Raw genomic sequence first — 19,814 nt, 5'->3', positions numbered from 1 at the left:
CCACACGCACAGACACACACACACAAACACACACGCGCACACATGTACGCACACATACATACACGCACAGACACACACACACACACAGACACACACATACACAAACACACACACACACACATACACACACACACACACACACACACACACACACACAGACAGACATGCACATACTATTACTTTTTTTAGGTATATACATAAACACGCAATACAGCCAAATTACTCCACGTCATTTATTTTTGTGGAAAGCCAGTGCAGGCCTGAGCGGCGGTCATATTTTGTACCGCGATGCGGTACATCTAGTTTAATACATTGTTGTAAATTAAAAATTCTAATTGTTAATTTGATTAAACCTTTTAAGTTGCCAGCATTATTTTAATGAGTTGTCATGACAGAATAATGTTGATAATTACATCAACTTAATAATGTTTGTAATTTAAACATAAATATATGTGTTGATTAGTTTAAAACAATATTTACATTGTAGCAACCCAATGAAATTGGCTTGATAACTTAATTTTTCCACACCATTTGAGTTCAGGATTTCAAAGCTCCTCCCCAGCAAGTAGCAAGTTCAGACATGTTTTAGGCTGACCAGTATGACACAAAGGACATTTCAAGGTGAGTAATCTGAGTTTTATTTCATTTACAAATAAATTCTCTCCATTTAACTATAGAGGTTTAGCTACACCTGGTAATACAGTTGATATTAGCAGTGTAATTTGACCAGGATAGCAGTGGATAAGAATGTAAAAACGGTTTGATTGAAAAATATGCTCAGCCAGAGAGGGAATTTCATTTGTGCTGTAAATAGGAAAATAATTTAATGCACAGAGTGACACATTTTTAAAAATCTGTCGTCATTCACACAGATAGCATTCAAGTTTTATTGTAGGCAGTTTGCTGTTTGACCAACATTAACAGACTTTTGATCTCTAGGCAGTTTTTTTTTTAATTGCTTTTTTTATACAGTGTGTTTTTGTTTTAGTACAACCTGCAGAAAGAGATATTCTGGATTTTGGTCACTGTTGTTATGCATTTCAGAACTGCAATTTCAGCACTAATATTAATGGTTCATTTGCTTCCCACAGAAGCCGAGAACATACTCCTCACTCATTGATGGACTTCAAGGAAGACATAATAAAAAGGTTTGTAAGTTCAGCCAACACAGATCAACACAGTGATGTGGAAATTAAAGGTAGGTTATTTCCTAGAGTAGAGTTCTTTTGACTAGAGTTTTAATTGTTTTCCCCATCTTCAGACAGACAGTTTCAGAACTTTACCAGAAAATCACCTTGAAGTTATTTAAACAGGCTGCAGAAAATTCATCACCGTTGACATTAAGTTCACCATTTAATTTTTAATTTGTAAATAAACAACACAGACATTGTAAACATAGTATTAATTGGTGTTGCATTGAAAAAGTACTGATAACAGGGTTGAACACAGTATTATTTAATATATAAGAACATATTACATGTAATTTGATGTTGCATATGAAATGTTCTACCATTCCTGTTTTATACAGATAAATGAAGAATTCAAGAGAAAACCACTGTAAGTCTTGAAGCCACCTTTATGGCCAAACTTGACAAGTGTACCCCAAAACTGATGGACCTAGCCTTATCAAAGGGAGGAGCTAAAGGAGGAAGAATCAGAAAGATCAGGGACATGCTTTTTGAGGTATTGTAAATTATTTAGACCATCACACTAGAATAATTTAGATTTGTGTTTAAAATGTCAATTTGTTGTCATTCACCTGTTCAGATTAAAGTATATTTATTTACTGTTGGCACTTTCTCTTTATTCTTTTTTCATTTTTATTAAATAGCACAATACAATTGAAGTACGGAGAGAATAGCTATCCGCTGCCTTGTTGTCTATCTTGGAGAGAAAGAAGAGGACCTTTTCAAGGAATTTGCTGTGAGTATTACAACATCTTGAAAATAAAATAAAATCTTCACTTGGCACAGTGTAAACACACAGGGCAACAACGTGCTCCTGCACAGCTCTCTTTCAGTTCAAATTTTAGGTATATTACACTGGCCACATACTGGGTCTACCCAGGTCAGTGATATCATAACAATGGGCTATTTAGTTTAATAAAGAGATGTATGGAAAAAGACTTGTATGGCTGTTGCTTTTCACTTAACCATTTGAATTATTTCAAATGTATATATTTGATATTATTTCAATATTATTTCAATATTTCAACCATTTGAAACTTACTATTATTTTTATGATAAAATATTTTTGATTGTTACTTATTGATGCAACCTATTTTGGCCATTTGAGTAACTAGGTGCATGGTCATTAAAATCAAATAAAAAAAGTTAAAATAGAGTTAAAGTTAAAATAGAACAAAGTTTCCAGTGATTAACTGAATTAAGTAAGATTAACTTAAAAAATCAGCAATAATAATCCAATTCATTAGCTCTAACATGCTATCTATATTTTCTCTTGCTTTACAAGAACACACAAGAGTTTGAGGAAGACATTGAAAGGCAAGTGATGACAATTGCCATCATTGGTGATGAACCTACTTCAGGATTTGACCACAAGACTGCAACCATTGTGGTTGAGGGCATCAAAATCCTGAATGGAATGGATGTCTCAAGGTGCTGTGCTCTGCTGATGGGCATAATATATGCTCTGAATCTGAGTTACCCCAAGGAACTTAAATATACCTGTGAAGTGTTTCAGAAGCTGTTTCTTGAACTTGATGGACTGAAACCCAGTGCAAAAGTAATGCGTCTGAAGAACAGTATTTTCTGAAATCTCTACTTGTACCAGAGGAAATTTTTTTTTTTTTTCTTGTAATTTGAAGTCTACTGTAGGCTGATCTTTGTGTTATATTTCATACTGCTTGAAAAACTGAGGTTAATATACATTATGAATGTCAGTAGCATGTATATATGCTTGTTTGTGACAGTAGCAATCTTAGATGTTTTAAAAATGGGGTTTACTGTGAAGAAATAGTTTTACAGATTGTTTGACACTGTGGAAAAATATGTAAATGCTAATAACTTTGCTGTGTAGGAATTTATTCATTGTGATGGCATAACTGAGTATGCATACAAATGTTTTAAAGGCAAATCTGTAGGGCCAGTTTGTTTATAATTTGTGTGGAGTACACATTTTTGTTTTGTAAATTGTGCAAAGTGCAACATTTTGAAACTCAATTTTTGAAACTGCAGTTCAAAAAATAAAATAAAAAAACAGTTAACTAACAAAATTGTTATTGAATGAATTAATTTCTTACAAGCAACTAAAACATGAAGAAAAAAAAGCTAAACAATTAAAGCAACATAACACTGAATTTATTTTAAAAAATTTATGTAAAAAAAATAGTTGGAACAACTTCATTTTTTCAAGTACTCAACTTAAAAAATAGAGTTTATGCTACTTAAAAATACCTCTGTCTAAAGAGTAAAAGGTCATTTGTCTAACTCAATATAGTTTGTTGGCTGAACATAATGTTATTAGAAGTTGTCATAACGCAAATATATTGATGCAAACTGTTGCGTTGATTTTTTTTGTTTGACCTACACAATATTTTTTAGAGTGTATGATCACGCACGTGAAACTCGGCAATCGACTACTTTGGACTTCAACCGAAAACAGGATGTAAACACAGGTATTTGCGCTGGCTTAAATAACATCATTTTGTACTTGTAATAACATCACTTGTAATGACACATCAAGGATGTTAAGAGGCTAAAAGCAGGTTTAGTACTTGCCCCATTGAAGTCAACAGGGTGCAAATTTTAAAAATAGAATAACTCGGTGTAGGCAACACCGATTTTTGTCGTTGTTCTCTGTATTGACAGCACTCCAAATGTACAAAAAAATGAGCTCAATGTTAAAATTGACCGGAGTTCTCCTTTAACGTAAACTGTGGTGGGTGTAGAACAATTTCACAAAACTTTTCAAAACATTTGAATACAAATTCATCATAAGCTCTGTTAGCGCTTTTCCAAAACCTACTGGTATCTTATAGGCAGCCAATTTTAAAGGAACCATGCTACCCATAATCGAAAGTCTTTGTAGAGGCTAACTCTGTTTACCCTTTCACACGCAAGTTTAAAATATTCTAGCTGACCCCCCAGCGTAGGTTTTTTAAGGCAACTGTTATTTTAGAACGCATCACCTTATTATTTCCGACGCATCATGCTTGTCATGTGACAGACCGTAGCCACAATAGTGCTGTATGGCAGATGCTTTCATATCCCTTTTCCTTAACTTGTAAGCTATGTTATCAACTACCTGATATTCTGATTCTCAAATACGCGTAAGTGAATGTTTTTTGCCGTTTAAACCTTTATAATGATCACGTTAGCTGATCTATAACACGCGATGGGCGCCGCCATGTTAGTTTGTGCCGCAGTTCAGAGGATAGTGTCCGTCGGATTTATTACACGCTAATTCATCCACTTCTCCTGAAATACATGAAAGTGTGTGGCCGATGAAGTAGGAGAAGAATAGAGTAAATTTTATAGTTACGTACACAATGTGTCTCTGATATGAATAGAACACATCATCAATTTATAATTAATAGGATTTTTATTGTGTATTTTACAAAATGTAAATGTATTGTTTTGCTAGTACTTGTGTTTTTAAATGAATGAAACCTAAAATAAACATTATATGGTTGAAAACACTGAATAGTTATATACTGAGCGCGTCCATCTCTGGCTCAGAGCGCAAAAGCACATTTGAATTCAGCAGTTGATCATGTGACGCACTGAACGCTCTAATCACACCGGTGTGATCTTATGGGTTAAGGGTTATTAGTGCAACACACTCAGCACACAACCTGACTAACAATCACAGTCATTAGCATGCTGCTATGCTAATGAGCATATACACTACTACACTAGCACACACTAGCATAACATATTGGGTAAAATTACAATATGTATATACAATTATATTATTACAAAGGGTGTATTTTTAATTAGATATTACATATTAATACATATAGATTTTGTAATCAAATTGGAGCAACTGAGCAGCCTGAATGAATGAGTATATCAAATCTGAATGTAAAAATTGAAACGAGTAGACAGACACACCTCTCCTTGTAAGTCCAGGAGCATTTTGCTTCGATATAAATATGGGGGAATTGATGTCAGATCTCCATACACATGAGAAGACTAAAGGGCACGCTTCCATTTGACATGTGTCGAGAATTAAGAAAAGGGGTGGAGAGATGGAGGAAGGCCTCGGCCCACGAGATGAGAGATGAGATGGAAAACGTACCCTCCGTTAGCCTGCGGGCGGAAGGGTGACGCTCGGCCGACTGAGATGCGCATAAGCGACTTTGGATATGAACTATAAAGCAAAGGATGAAAAAAGCTGAAAAAAGCTGGTGCAGGTGGTTGTGAGACAGTGACCCCGCGGGGGATGATCTGACTGAATAAATAGACAGATTAATAAATAAATATCTTTAAAATATGGAAGACTGAGGAGGGCTGCCATCTATCAAAGATCCTATTACCACGAAACCTGAAGCCATATGTATAAGGCAGCCAGGATCCTAAGCAGATACAACTTTTCCTTACAATTTGTTATCTCTGACATTCATCATGCCAACACACACACTGATACACATGGAAACTCACACACCGGTTTGAATTATGAAAAGATTTGTTTTCCCAAGTCTACTCAATAGATATTGACTGGTTGTATGTAATCTTCTATTTAAAGCAAATCAGTAAAATCAGTTGCATACAATCATCCGGACAGACAAGTAGCTTTATTGGAGGAAATAAAGAGTTAAAAAGTGGGAATGGGATGTGTTTTTTTTTTTATTTCCTCAGAGAGATCTAACCACAACCATATTTTTGTAATCTGTTTATTTGGGTATTTATGTGAACAATATGTAGTTGTGTATTCAGCTTGTGCAATCAAATGACACGGTCTTCATTCAGGACAACAACAAACGTCTTATATAAAATCTCAGACAACTCAGTTTTCAAGGTCATGTGTTGTCAATCTTTGTGAGTGTGTGTGTGGTAGAGGGAGGGAGGATGACAACAGATGGATTCAACTTCGCTAAAGATCCACTTGTAACACTGGCAAAATTATACGCTGATGTGTTACGTTGCATGTTGGTATGCAATAACAAATTATAGCATTTCAAATCTGTTGTGACACCAAACATAAACTTTCATTTGCAACGCTGGAAATGTAGGAATGCAACAACAAATTACTGGCACAACCATATGCTGACTAATTGAGATATATACTTATGACTTATATTGAGACTTGTAAAAGTTTCATTTCAAGCAAAATGACAATCCCTGTTTTTATTTTTATTAATTTATTTATTGTTATAAATATATACAAAGAATAAAATATATATAAAAATAGTCATCAGAAAGTATTTATAAGAGCAGTTACTATATATATATATATATATATATATATACAGTATATATAAAGTTTTTGTATTTTCAAATATTTTGATTTGTATTACCATTATATTATATATAAATATAATAATAGTAGGTTCAAATTGATGAACATTTTGACTTCTGCAAAACAATTTCATAACAGCATTCATTTATAAGAACAGTAATTTTTAAATAAGAAATAAAGAGTATCTCTAATCCTTCATTATAGGAATAAAATGATCTGATTACAGTAACATTATCTTATTAATTGATTAGTTTATTAATTGATCCATTTATTCATTCAAAATCGCAAACTCTCTTGGGTAGGTACGGTACTTGTTTTGAATAAGTATTACTTCGCGACCGTTAAATTTGTATAAATGTGTGTAGTATGAATATAATCCGGATGTACTACATTCGCCATGTTGTCACTGTCATGTGACCTACCAGCGTCAGTTGTGTCGATTTGCGTCTCACAACTTCCTTCAGCATGTCTTGCAGAATTTTTTACAACTAAAAAGGAGTGTGGAAATGAACTTTCTGTTTTTATCAAGCTTTCTAAGTTGCCCCTTCAGAACTGCAGCCTTTTGATTGACTTGTATCTCCATTCTTGAGGTCACCTATTCAAAAGGCGGCAGAGAAAAAGAAGAGGAAGAACGAAAGCATACAAAATAGTACTGTCCCCCTTGACCTTCAGCTTTATTGTTGAATGTACTGAAGACATAGCGTAAAATGACGAAAGGGACAACAAAAGAAGAAAACGACTTCAGTTTATACTTGGTCAAAACTCATTTGTCGCGCTTCTCTTTTCCACAAACACTTGTCTTTTCCTAATTCCTTTATGCATATAGCATGTTCTCTTTGTCGTAGTTGGCCGACTGAAACAGTTGCCTCAAAGGAGAAAAAGACATGAATTGATCAAAAGCGAACAAACGCTTTCTCTCACGCTCGCTCGGCTTCAAGAATTACCTGACCTTGAATGGAAGAGACACAACAATCAGTTATATACAATCAGGACATACGGCAGCATTTATTGTGGGTTTGGCCCTATTTGTTACAACACAAGGCCTTTCACAGTTGGGCTCATATGCGTATGAGAGGCTCTCTCCCTCTTGGTTACATTATACATAAGTTTCTTCTTAGCACTTAGTCGTGTGGCTGGCTGACTGGTTTAAAAAATTGCACGGCATTAAAAACAAATATTCAATCATGGCCCGCATCGCAACCGATTACGGCAAGAGTCCGGGCGAGTCTCGTCAAGATGATTAGTTGCATCGCTCATATGCACGGGACGGCCCCTTTTGCATCTGCATATGGTCTGCGCACACATAGCAGGCTAAAACTGCCATTTCATTCCTCTCAGAGCGAATTCACCTTGAGTAACGGGCTGGATAATACCAGCTGCCAATCAACATGAATTAGTGCACATGTGATTATGCTCTCTGATTGGTCATAATTAGTCAGGTTTTTGTGCAAGAAAAGATAAGCCGGGGGAAAAAAGGACACATGATAGTAAATTTTAATAGGATTTTTCTATATTTTTTAATTGATTGTATTTTTATTTAAATTATTGAATTAAATACAGACTATCAATGTAGTAAAGTAAATACAGAGTGTGCATTTACTTAAAAGTTATAATTTAATTGATTTTAATCATTTTATTAAATATGGATTATCAATATTACAGTAAATATGGAGTATACATTCTTAAATTCATAAAAGCATTAATTTACATTTTTTTATTACTTTAACTTAATTTTTTTAATTAAACATAAAGTGCCAATATAGTAGTTATATTATAGACTGACCAACCAGAATGAAGAGGGATGTGTAATAATAATAATACAATTTTATATATTATTTACAAAATGACTCTTTTTCCTTCAATCCCTCCTTTCTCTCTTTATGAAATCTCTCACTTTTGTGAACTCCCTTTGAGATTACTATGATTCAGACCTGAAATGCTGGGGTCAGAGAAGGCGATTGAAGCCCGTCATTTTTCTGAGTCTGGAGAATGTTACAGTCCCAGAACAGGCCTGTCATGTTAAGAGTTCACCCTCTTTGCCAATCGCTACTTTTCCTCTCGCCATAATTTAGGACAGATTTTTAAAGCTCTGCTTTATATAAACACACTGCCATTTGAAAATACACACACATATATGCACAAACCCAAATATACATGCACATCATCTTTGCTGGCCAATCAGCCCTTACAAAGGTGCTTCGTTTTTTGGTGTTGGATCAATAAATAAACCAACGACTCACTGGTTTTGTCGAAACTCTGGGTGATGTTGTCGCTGTGGGTCGAGGAGCAGCTGGAGTGGCTGGTGTTGACCGTGTGCCCGTCCAAAACAACTGGCACTGGAGAGCTGCCCGGCCGAGAACTTCCCACTGAACTGGAGGGCCTGGAACTGGCGCAGTTCTGTGAAAAAGGATGAGAAGACAAATGCATTAAGTGAACCGCAAAATAAATAGACATAGAAGTCTCACAGGAATGTAAACTCGATCTGACATAAAAACCCACAGCCTTACCCCTCATGTCACACAATAACATATAATGGGCTTTGACATGCAGCCCTGGTTAAGAAGGCTTCTGAAGATGTGTATTTTTTCCTCAGAAAGAAGATCTAGCACTATATCAGCATTTAAAATCATACGTGTAAACGTTTTACAACAGGAAATGCACATATGTAGTACAGATCTCTCTCTTTTACGTCCTATGTCTTGTCAAAACTTGAATTAGGATCAAAAAACTAATCTGCTTCCAATTTATATCTATATTTCAGGGCTGTCAGGGATCCAGACCCTGCTAGTATCGCAGGACGTTCGTTTTTCATTTGGCCGGTGCAACTGACAGCTTTATTTTTCTCAAGCAATCTGCCACAGTATGTACAAGTGTGAGGTCACACGGGTCAGGCGACAGTTGGAATGAAGCGCCCTGGCAACACTGGTCTGGCTCATGAATAAACAAGAACGACAAGTACGGAAACTATAGTGGGAAGGAGTGAGCGAGAGAGGTGTTTAATAAGCCGCTATATAAGTTCAGCAAATGGGGCTTTAATATCATGCTGTATATTTATTACCTGCCATTTACAGTAACTATTTTCATGCACACTGGAGATGTGAAAGATCCTTGAGAAACCTGTATAATTACTAGACTCAATGAATCATCATTTGAAATAATAATTTATTATTAATAACAATAACTAGAGCAAATTAATCAAGATCTACCATATTCACAGGTCCGATTTAAAGCTGAATTGTGTGATATTTTCACCATTACCATCACAAAAATTGGATTTCTAAATTGGACGGATGGATGGATGGATAGAAGGAGGGATGCATGGACGGATGGATGGATGGATAGAAGGAGGGATGCATGGATGGATGGAGAGATGGATGGATGGAGGGATGCATGGATGGATGGAGAGATGGATGGTGGATGCATGGATGGATGGAGGTATGGATGGATGGAGGGATGGATGGGTAGAAGGAGGGATGCATGGATGGATGGAGAGATGGATGGTGGATGGATGGATGCATGGATGGATGGAGGTATGGATGGATGGAGGGATGGAGGGATGGATGGATGGATGGATGGATGGATGGATGGAGGGATGGATGGAGGAATGGAGGGATGGATGGGTGGATGGAGGGAGGGATGGATGGATGGATGGGGAGGGATGGATAAAGGGATGATGGATGAAGGGATGATGGATGGATGGGTGGAGGAATGGACAGACAGAGGGATGGATGGAATGGATGAATGGCTGGATAGAGGGAGGGAGGGATGGATGGATGGATGGATTGAGGGATGGATGGGTGGAATGGATAGATGGAATGCATGGATGGACAGATGGATAGAGGGAGGGATGGATGGATGGAGGGATGGAGGGAGGCATAGATGGATGGATGGACGGACGGGCGGACGGACGGTTATCTGACACACTTTTGCTAAGAATTGCTTGAGTGTTCTGGGTTGTTGCTAGGATGTTCTGAGTGGTTACTATGATAGTGCTAAGGTGCTCTAGTTGGTTTCCAGCGCATTCTAGGTGGTTGCTATGGTTGTCTTGAACAAAACTGTTACAGAAATAAACATTAGATTACTCTACGATGAGTTGAAAAAACGTAAGGATTCCCTCAGGGGAAAAAAAAACAAACAAACATCCATCTACAGTACATCTTGTAGGTTATTACTACAATATTGGAAGTCAGTACATTCCCTGACCACTGCTCTAATCCAATAAAGAAGAGTACATTTTCCTTTCCCATTCTGGACCCCGTCCAGCACCAAAGCTATTCAGCGAGATACAGTATATCACCTCTAGATTTATGACGCAAAACGGCATTAGCTAAAAAACCATCCGCCACACGCGGCCGGCGAATCTCATCGCGTGGACTTTGAAAATTGGAAAATTGCCCAGAGAGCGCTAAAGGGTCCCACTGCTAATACGACCTGCTACGATTTATCAGCTGCTACCTGGCACTCGCGTATGGGGCCACAGTCGTTTTTTACAAGTCCCAGTCTTAACGGTGTCGGGCCTGTCAGGGGGGTCAAAGGGAAGAGGGAGGGGGGCCATATTCTAAAATCAATCCGCCTTTAGAAATTGTCTCATTCCGTTCTCAATGACCTGGTGGCACTGCAAGGGCCGAGCGGGACAAACTGCCGTAGGCCATAAACCGTGACAAGCCCGGAGGAGAGTTAATGTGGCCATTCATAGAGGAACCGCTCGTAGTGTCGGTGGAGGTGAGGTGAGGTGGTGCGCCGATGGGGGGGGGTGTCTATTAACTACTTTTAAACCGCTTTGGTGAAGCTAAGTGATCTCCGTCAACAGCAGCCTCGCGTATAAATACTGCCCTGACAGTTTAATGTGAAGGGACGAGTTTCCACAGGATTAGAAACATGTAACCCAGGGCTGCTGCTTGACATTGGCTGGATTGAGGTGGCCTGAGTGGGTGTGTGAAACAGGGCTGGGGGGCGAAACATGCACAAAACACACTCTACGTTATGACATTTGCACTATATAAAGAAATCCTCTGGTATTCGAGAAAACATGCAAGCTGGGAGAACTTACGGAGAAATTTAAGGCTTTTCTTCTTTCTTTGATTCTGTTGACTGTGTTTCGAACCTGTGGATAACAAGGAGGGGGTGGATGGTTAAAATGTCATGACTCAATACTAAACACTTAATACAAAACACTTTGCGCTCGCATGAGTCTTCTTGGCCCCGGGAAGGTGAAATTCAATCCGAACTGGGAATAGAGAAAGTAAATAGCCGCCATTGCATAAAAGTCAATGAGTGCCGTAGACCAAAATGTTCCAGTTTGTCACATGTAATGGGTCCTGAATGTGACACGCAGAGTGGGCAAAGTAAGGAGAGCGTCTTAACCTCTCATCCGTCACACAGCACAGGGGGCCGCGGAAATGAAGCGATAGAGGAAACGACCACCCTTGCAGAACAAATTACATTTGGACTGTGTGAGAAAAACTGGGATGTTGGGCGATGCATGTAGAATGACACACACAGTACAATAAACTCGCGCCGACGCGAAATACACATCAAATTTAAAGGCTTTTTTCTAGCATCACGTTTATGATGTCACAGTATCGCCCAATTGCTAAACTTAAAAATGGGGGTGACAGTTTATAAGAGAAAAATCAATTGCTGAAAAGTAATTATAGTAATTCATATTATTGTGAAAATGCAATATATGTACAGATGGTGGTCAACCAGAATGCCTATTACCGCCGCGCCAGCCGCCGCGGCGAAATTACCGCGGCGAAAATAAACCAGCCGCATTTCAAAGTCGTTCCCGAAATGACCGCCAGGTGGCGCAAAGGGACATTGTGCAAAACAGCAGCAATTGCCGTATTTTAAAATGTAAGTGGGTTAAATAATAGGCATATTTTTCATTTATATAAATAGGCCTATTAGGCTACAACAGAATAGAACCAAAGATAGAATCAATTTTACAGCTGAAAAAATAGAATCAAAAGTTAAAAATAGAGACGATGTTAGGAGCAATGACGCTGAATATTTTTACTATTCTATTGAGGAATTAGATAAACGAAGAGCTCTCGTGAGCGATACAATTTATAGTGATTTCAAAAGCAGTCCTTAAAAAAAAAAATTACATGGAGTAGTGTGGCATAATTTTTTGAGAGATTACGCGGAACACGTTTTAGTTAAGATCCTGGTTTCAATGCCCTTAATGTATATAGGCTAGGCTTTAAACACAACTCGTTTTGAGATTGTTTTGAATTAAACATTGAAGTTTAAAATGTAGTGTTTTGGCACACCAGGCCGAGTGGCGTTACGCATTGTTCAAAAATCAGGTTTTATTCTGGCATGTTGAATTGGCGTTAATATTTTTTTTTTTTTTTTTTTTTTTTTTTTTTAGATTTAGATTTTAGGTTTTGTTAGATTTATTTTTCTCATAACAGCTAAAATAACTTAATATATGCCTTGTCTTCATATGATTTTTATCAATGAACTAGTGTTTTCTGACAGTGTCGACTGCAAAGATGAAGTTGACGATCGCCATATTTGTAGTGAACGCACCTAGAGAGAAATGCACAAAGACATAATCAGAGAGTAGCCTTTTTCTTTTTCGTTTTGAATTATTTCGTTTGAAGACATTTCAAGCTTTGTGTATTTGATGTATTTATCATGTCTGTGTGAGGCATACGCTGAGTTTCGTTAAGTTAGGAGGATGAGATGCGCTCCAGCTGACGTGCAATGCAAGTGACCTCACGGGCGCCTCTATGATTAGTGTCTGTTTGCTTCTCTTATTGAATCCAGACAATTGGGTGATGAAAAAATGATTAAAATTAAGATACAATTTATAGAAAACGAAATTCACTTTAAAAAAAGGTTTCTACTAAACAAAACTTAATGAAGTGGTCAAAATCATGTCTGACCCACTCCATATCCATCTCTCGATATAATGCATCTTATCTTACTCATGCTGTTCACTTTTCATATTCAACATAGATTGAAAAAACAACATTATAATATTTTAACAAATATGATACTAAATGAGATTATTTAATGTCTACAACAGTAGGCCTATAGACTCTATTTGTACAAATTGCTGCACGTTAATGTAATTAAATGAAACCTTGTAACGAATTCACACTGTAGGGTAGACTGTGTACAGTTGAGACACCTTAAATAACTTGCGTTCGCAGCAAGCACAAGTTGTGATTTTTGCTGTGCACTTGCATGGTGTCAGCTGGGAAGGAAATATAGAGACCAGACCTCTTGGAACTTTAATTGAATACATAGCGTTGGTAAAGCATACTGAAATTACATCCCTACAAATGTATTAGGCCCTACTGAAAATAAATGTATCGAATTTAAGCAAAGTAGCCTAAATGTTAAGACTGTAAGCCCTTTGCTTTTTACGTAGCCTAAAGGACTCTTATAGCCGACTTTGGGTTAATTTAATTTGTAGAGGATTTTTTAACTCAAACATTAACACTGAAATAAATTAAACTAAATTATTGTAATTTTTGGCACACCACGACGAGTGGCGCTATGCATTGTTCTAAAGCCAGGTTTTATTCTGGCATGTTGAATTAGTGTTCAACAAATGCGGCGGCGCGTTCATTTGAATGAAGAGCGTTTCTCGCTCGTGCGAGCGAACACACACTGGAACGTTAGGCCGTATCACAACGAGTGAATAGTGGCCGAGTGGTTGAACGTACGTTACGATCATTTAGATGACACGGGTTCGAATCCCGAACTAACTTGGACTACTGGTGTTTTTATATTAGCCTATTAATGCATTTTAATAGTCTATTGTTGATGCAGAGAGATTTGTCTTCTAAAACATTTTTTTTTTGCCTATTTACAAAATAAAATCGCCATGCATTTCCATTTTACACTGAGGAACAAATATTATACAATGACTTTACTTCTGTAGCCTATAATAATTCATATATATGACGTTTAAACGACAAACAATAAAATCAGAACCAGTATTCTGTTGCGTTCATGGTTCCAGTGGCAGTAATGCATCCACGGCTTTTCAAAATGTCTCAAAGCGTTTTGAGATTGTTTTGAATTAAATATTGAAGTTTATAATTTGTTTGGCACGACGAGTGGCAAACTCTTTGTTTTGTTTTGCAAACTCAGCTAGCCTGTGGGGGGTTTGGAGAAGGCAATACTTTGCTTTATCGTGGGGGTGCAGGACAGAGGTGTTAATGTTCCGTCTTTCATATGGAGAGTGTCGGAGCCAGCCTGATGAGGCAAAGGCAAAATTCTTTTAAGGATTAATCTCAAAATCTCCAAAAGTCCATAGCCTATGTACAGTAGGCCCTATATCTTATTAAATTATATATTGTAGTTTTATTGATTGTATAGGTTTTCCACAAACAATTTAAATTTAGCAGATACAGAGCTCTTTTATTGGCGACCCACCTCGTTTTATTGTGAGGTGAATTCAGCAAGGCATGTTGTATCTTTGAAGGAACAAAAGCTATTTGTTACAGTTTTTTCTTTCGTGATTTGTGTGGATGACACACAGCGACATATACAGTATTATCAGCTGTATGGTGTTTTTTTACGCTGAAATGCTTAATTTCGAGAAAGACCCGCCGCGCGCAGTGAGGGAGACCAAACTTACAAAAAAAATATCCATCGCGAGAGAGGCAAAGAAAAACGCCTGTTCTTAATTTATGTTGCTTTGAACTTTTTCCGTTTTGTACCGTTTTAATTTTTTAATTTAGCTGCAATTTCTTTGACAATAGAAATTTAAAATGTTGCAAGAATAGGCCTAAGATTCTGTGTTTCTTATTTTGCATCACAAAGGGAATAAACTCTATCGATGCAACCCTGTTTAAATAAATAAACTGTCCCGACACTTTATTCATATCTTAAAATGTGCGATGGGTTTTCAAACTTAATTAATTTTATTTTTATTTTACATTTTCATTGTTTATTTTTTAATTGAAAGCAATACTGTATTGAAAGTATTTTTCTGATTTGTTCGATCTGTTTTGAAAAATGTCTTCCGTTGATATGGCCGGGTATCACTGTCAGTCATCTCAATCTCGTGAATGATTCACACACACACACAAAAAATTATTTAGCAGATTAAAGACGAATCATCTTCATTTTCTGGTGCAATCGGCTGACAGTCTTCCTTCATCAGATGTGTCGTCTTTGCAGCGGGAATGTAGCAAATTTATGTTGTAATGTACAATTGATAATTAAACAAGATGATTGACTTTAATAAACAGATGCATATTTAAGCATCAAGAACGGAAAAACATAAACACTGTCGGCTACACTGAGATTCGATCTCAGATCGTTTGAAGCTCCGAGAGGCTATTGATAATGCGTTGACCACAGAGCTACCTTCTGAATCGCCAACGTCTACTATTTTCTCTGTTTTAAAAGTTTGTAACATGTAAGGCTATTTAGTTCTGAATATAACAAAGAATGCTTAAACCGACTACATCGGTTAGGAGCTGCAAGTCCTGAAAATGTTTTAATTTCACGGTAAATTATTTTAAGTTATTTCACTGTTATGTTTCAGTTAATAAATCTACAAACACATTAAAATAACACGAAGAAAATGACAAGTAACCTATTGACATAGCCTTTCTAAATTATAGAAAAACTGGGCACACAATGTTAACGTGTGTCTACTTTGTTTAAATTTAATGAATTTGAATTCGTTTAACCACAATATTTATCTTGAATTTATCTGTGACCTCAGCTCAAATTACTGCCGCGGCAGATTACGTCATAAAGAGAATAAACTGACACTTTTCAAAGTCTGTGATTACAGCGCCACTCAGCGGTAAAAGGCAGCAAATACACATCCCAATTTTGCCGCCGCGGGAACGGCGGCGGTAAAAGTCTCATTCTGGTTGACCACCATCTGTAATATGTATATTTGAATATAAATATGTAATGTTTCAATAAATATATCATGTTTGATTTATTTTTGTATTTAATGTAAAAAATTATGTTTAATGTACTTTATACTTTTAAATAAAGCAAATGTATGAAATATATTTTATAACATTACATTACAATTATTTGTACATTAAAATATAATTAAAAAATGATATATTTTTATTTACATTTATTGTAATCGAAATCATAGAATTATGTAGCCGAAATATATATATATTCTAAGTTCTAAGTGGAGCTTTCACTGTTGCAAATTAATTATATTAAAGTATATTAAAATAAAACATGCAATACACACACACACACACAAACACACACATATATATAATGGCGACAAAGAGGAAAAACTACAGACTGCAGCATATATATATATATATATATATTGCAAAATGTATGAATAATGTAATAAAACTAAAACATTGATTTTTTTTAAAGCTGCAGTCTGTAGTTTTTACTCTTTGTCGCCATCTCTGTTCGAAATCTGCAATTGCAGTTATTTGCGGAATTATCAACTTTACATGGGTTGTGCCTCGGCACGGTATGAATCCAATGTTTTGAGGAAAATGTGCGGCTGTCAGTCGCCGCGCCGGTGTGGATCCTGTCATTTGGAATCACAGATTCTACTTTTTGGAAGTATGACCAAATTAAGAATTTTCACCGGAAAATGTCGTCGGATCAAGTAAGTAACATCCACTTTTGTTCTGACCAACTAAGGGGAAAAAAGCAGTGCAGTAAATCGCGCTGATTAAATCTAACGATCGCTTATCATACCACGTCAAACCGTGCAAATTATACTTTGTTTTCCAATTGTTAATGTTAACAACATCAGCATTGCGTGACTACATTTAATGCCCTTCTGATATTTATCCTTGTTTTCGCATGGGCCGGTTGCCTTCTCTTTTTTTCTGTAGCCACTCCGAAGTCTCTTGCGTTTTGCAACGGGTGAATCTCCAGTTGTCACTGCTTGTCGTTTGAACCTTTCTGGATCCGCCATCAAATTGATAAGTTTAATTATATCAAGTGCAAAAGGCTATAAATCTCCACCTCCAACATCCTCACACACTCATAGCCTACTAGCCGAGACTCTTTCTTTATGTGTACAGATGTGGCGTAATGACGCAAAGACATGCTCCAATTTCCCGCAGAAATCCACCAGTACCACTGGAATTAAAAACATTATTACAAGCTTACCGTTTTGAATCGAGCTAAGGCAAGCAGATAGTTCTGAACACTGGCTGGTTATGTACTTACTCAAAAAATTATTTTGGATAATTTTTTACTCAAAAAAGTTACGGACTGCAGCTTTAAGTCAAATCTACAATTAATTAAAAAATGATATATTCCTATTTATATTTATTTTAAAGGGCACCTATTATGCAAAATTCACTTTTACATGGTGTTTGAACATAAATGTGTGTTGGCAGTGTGTGAGCAAAACCACCCTAGAATGATAAAAAACCACCCAGTGTTTTTTTTTACAATCTCAATAAATCATAAGCACGGCCTCAGAATGAGCTGTTCTCAGATTCGGCGCAATGTGACGTAGAATTGAGCAGGCCCCTCCCACGACTGTTGATTGACACTTCAGTTTGAGCCTAGACCCGCCCTGAGTGAGCTGGACACAGAGTCCGCCATTGCTCGACGCTTGAACGGCTGTAGACAAGAATGTCTCCTAAGCGATTGAGGTGTGTTGTTGATGGATTTAAGAATGAACATAGCAGTCTTCATTTACTCCCGTTGTTACTCGAGGATGGATCTGTACCAACTGTTTGTGATCAAGCTTACACTCTCCGGAGCAACAGGACTAACCTGACTGGACACGGAAGAAATGAAAGTGCGAGCGCACTCTTTATGACAGCTCTTCGAGTCATTTTACGGATATAAGGTTTACCAGTTTATTAAGCACCCACTGAAAAGGTGTGTATAGCCTATATTTGTTTACTGTTAGTTGTAACGAGTGTTTTGTGTTCTTCGCTGTGTATGTTGTTGATAATGAAAGGGAGAGAGAGAGTTTATGGATAAGACTTTAATGCGCACTCCTTATACTATGTTTATTCAGCTCTTACAGAGATTCTCTGGAGTAAAACTAATGCTCATCTTTTGTGTGATGTACAATAAACTTCACTGAACTCGTCAGTATATTTTGGTCATCATTCGGACGGGTTTTGCTACAGCAGGCTTGTATTAGTGGATAAAAGCAGATGACAAATAAGTTATAACCATAATTAAACTAAACTATACCTGTTCTATGTCCATACAGCATATATTCTCTGGCTCTGTGGGCAATATTGTCCGACTCCGAGTCGAAATGAACACCGCAACTGAGAGTTTCTGTTCTGATATTATCAGATGAGATTGTCCTGGCTCTGAAGCGTGAGCTCATGAGGCTCCGCCCCCTGGGCCATGCAGCAGCAGCTCATTTGCATTTAAAGGGCACACACTAAAACAGCGCGTTTTTCTGAGCCCCAAAAAATTACAATTTAAACATAATGTAAAAAAATGATCTGTTGGATATTTTGAGCTAAAACTTCACATACACACTCTGGGGACATCAGAGACTTATTTTACATCGTGTGAAAAGAGTCATAATAGGTGCCCTTTGATATAAAAAGTATATAAAATTTAACGTTACATTACTTATTATGCTATATATTATTTTGCAAAGTAGGAGTCGTTGTGTGTGTGTGTATATAGTTGCATAAAAATCTACATTTTCTGTATGACAATATTCCTCACATTTTACAATCCAGTCCAGCTGTTTCCTGGCCTGCTGGATATTATTTTCCAGCCTGGCTGTCAGCGACCGGAAAAAAACCTGCCTGCATTTCCCAGCACGAGTCCGGCACAAGCTCCAGCCCTATGCTGGTGAATATGCATTAGCTCTTATGACTTCATTAGGCTCTGCTGTTGTCATAAATTATTGCTGCCATGCAGATATACACACACTGGCTTGTTTTGAATAGACACTATCACTGTAACAACAGAGTTAATGAAGAGAACTGAAAAGCTCTGACAGCTCGGAGTCAACAGTAATATGTCAGATTTGCAAACAGACACTCTTTTCTCCCTCTCTCACACTTTCTTTTCAGCAAATCAAGTGCGCTGTAGCTTTAACGAATAGAACTAAGAAATCAAATCACTTTATTCCAGGTAAAATCATAGAAAGCTGTTTGACGAAAGAGCATTTCCAGCAACTGGAGGAACTGGTTTGAAGATGCTGCTCTTAAAAGCAGTTTAGCTGTTTTCCTCTCAAGGTTTTAAAGTGATGTAGCTCTAATGTTCAATCTAAAAATACATTAGATAAAATTTCCATATGAAAGCAATGCAAATGGACACATTTGCCAAAGAAAAGAAAAAGCAGAGGTAATAAAACAGGGATGACTATTATTAAGTAAAAACAGAGTAAATTATATTTAAAAAATAATTAATGATCAAAGCGGTCAGTTTTAATTTGTTCTTGGGGTGGGATGATCTACTGTATATAAAAA

At 36.9% G+C, this 19,814-nt stretch overlaps 1 protein-coding gene and 1 pseudogene across 3 annotated transcripts in view; one reads left to right on the top strand and one right to left on the bottom strand.

Annotated features, from left to right (window-relative positions):
* Positions 1–19,814, bottom strand: part of LOC308701723 (adhesion G protein-coupled receptor D2) — an 83,741-nt gene that overhangs the window by 20,985 nt on the left and 42,942 nt on the right. The window contains exons 22-23 of one of the 2 annotated variants that reach the window (XM_081384143.1): positions 11,474–11,527; positions 8,664–8,820 (exon numbers count right to left, since the gene is read on the bottom strand). In XM_081384143.1, coding sequence (XP_081240269.1) covers positions 8,664–8,820; positions 11,474–11,527 — 211 coding nt within the window. The remainder of the gene's footprint in view (positions 1–8,663; positions 8,821–11,473; positions 11,528–19,814) is intronic. The other variant, XM_081384144.1, reaches the window with a different exon arrangement.
* Positions 1,579–2,775, top strand: LOC308701574 (annotated as a pseudogene). The gene is made up of 3 exons: positions 1,579–1,683; positions 1,832–1,923; positions 2,473–2,775. The product of its transcript is annotated as an uncharacterized misc_RNA (transcript).

The sequence above is a fragment of the Scardinius erythrophthalmus genome (assembly GCF_964197995.2).
Source record: "Scardinius erythrophthalmus genome assembly, chromosome: 14".
Classification (NCBI taxonomy): domain Eukaryota; kingdom Metazoa; phylum Chordata; class Actinopteri; order Cypriniformes; family Leuciscidae; genus Scardinius; species Scardinius erythrophthalmus.
This window is presented reverse-complemented; position numbering and strand designations above follow the sequence as displayed.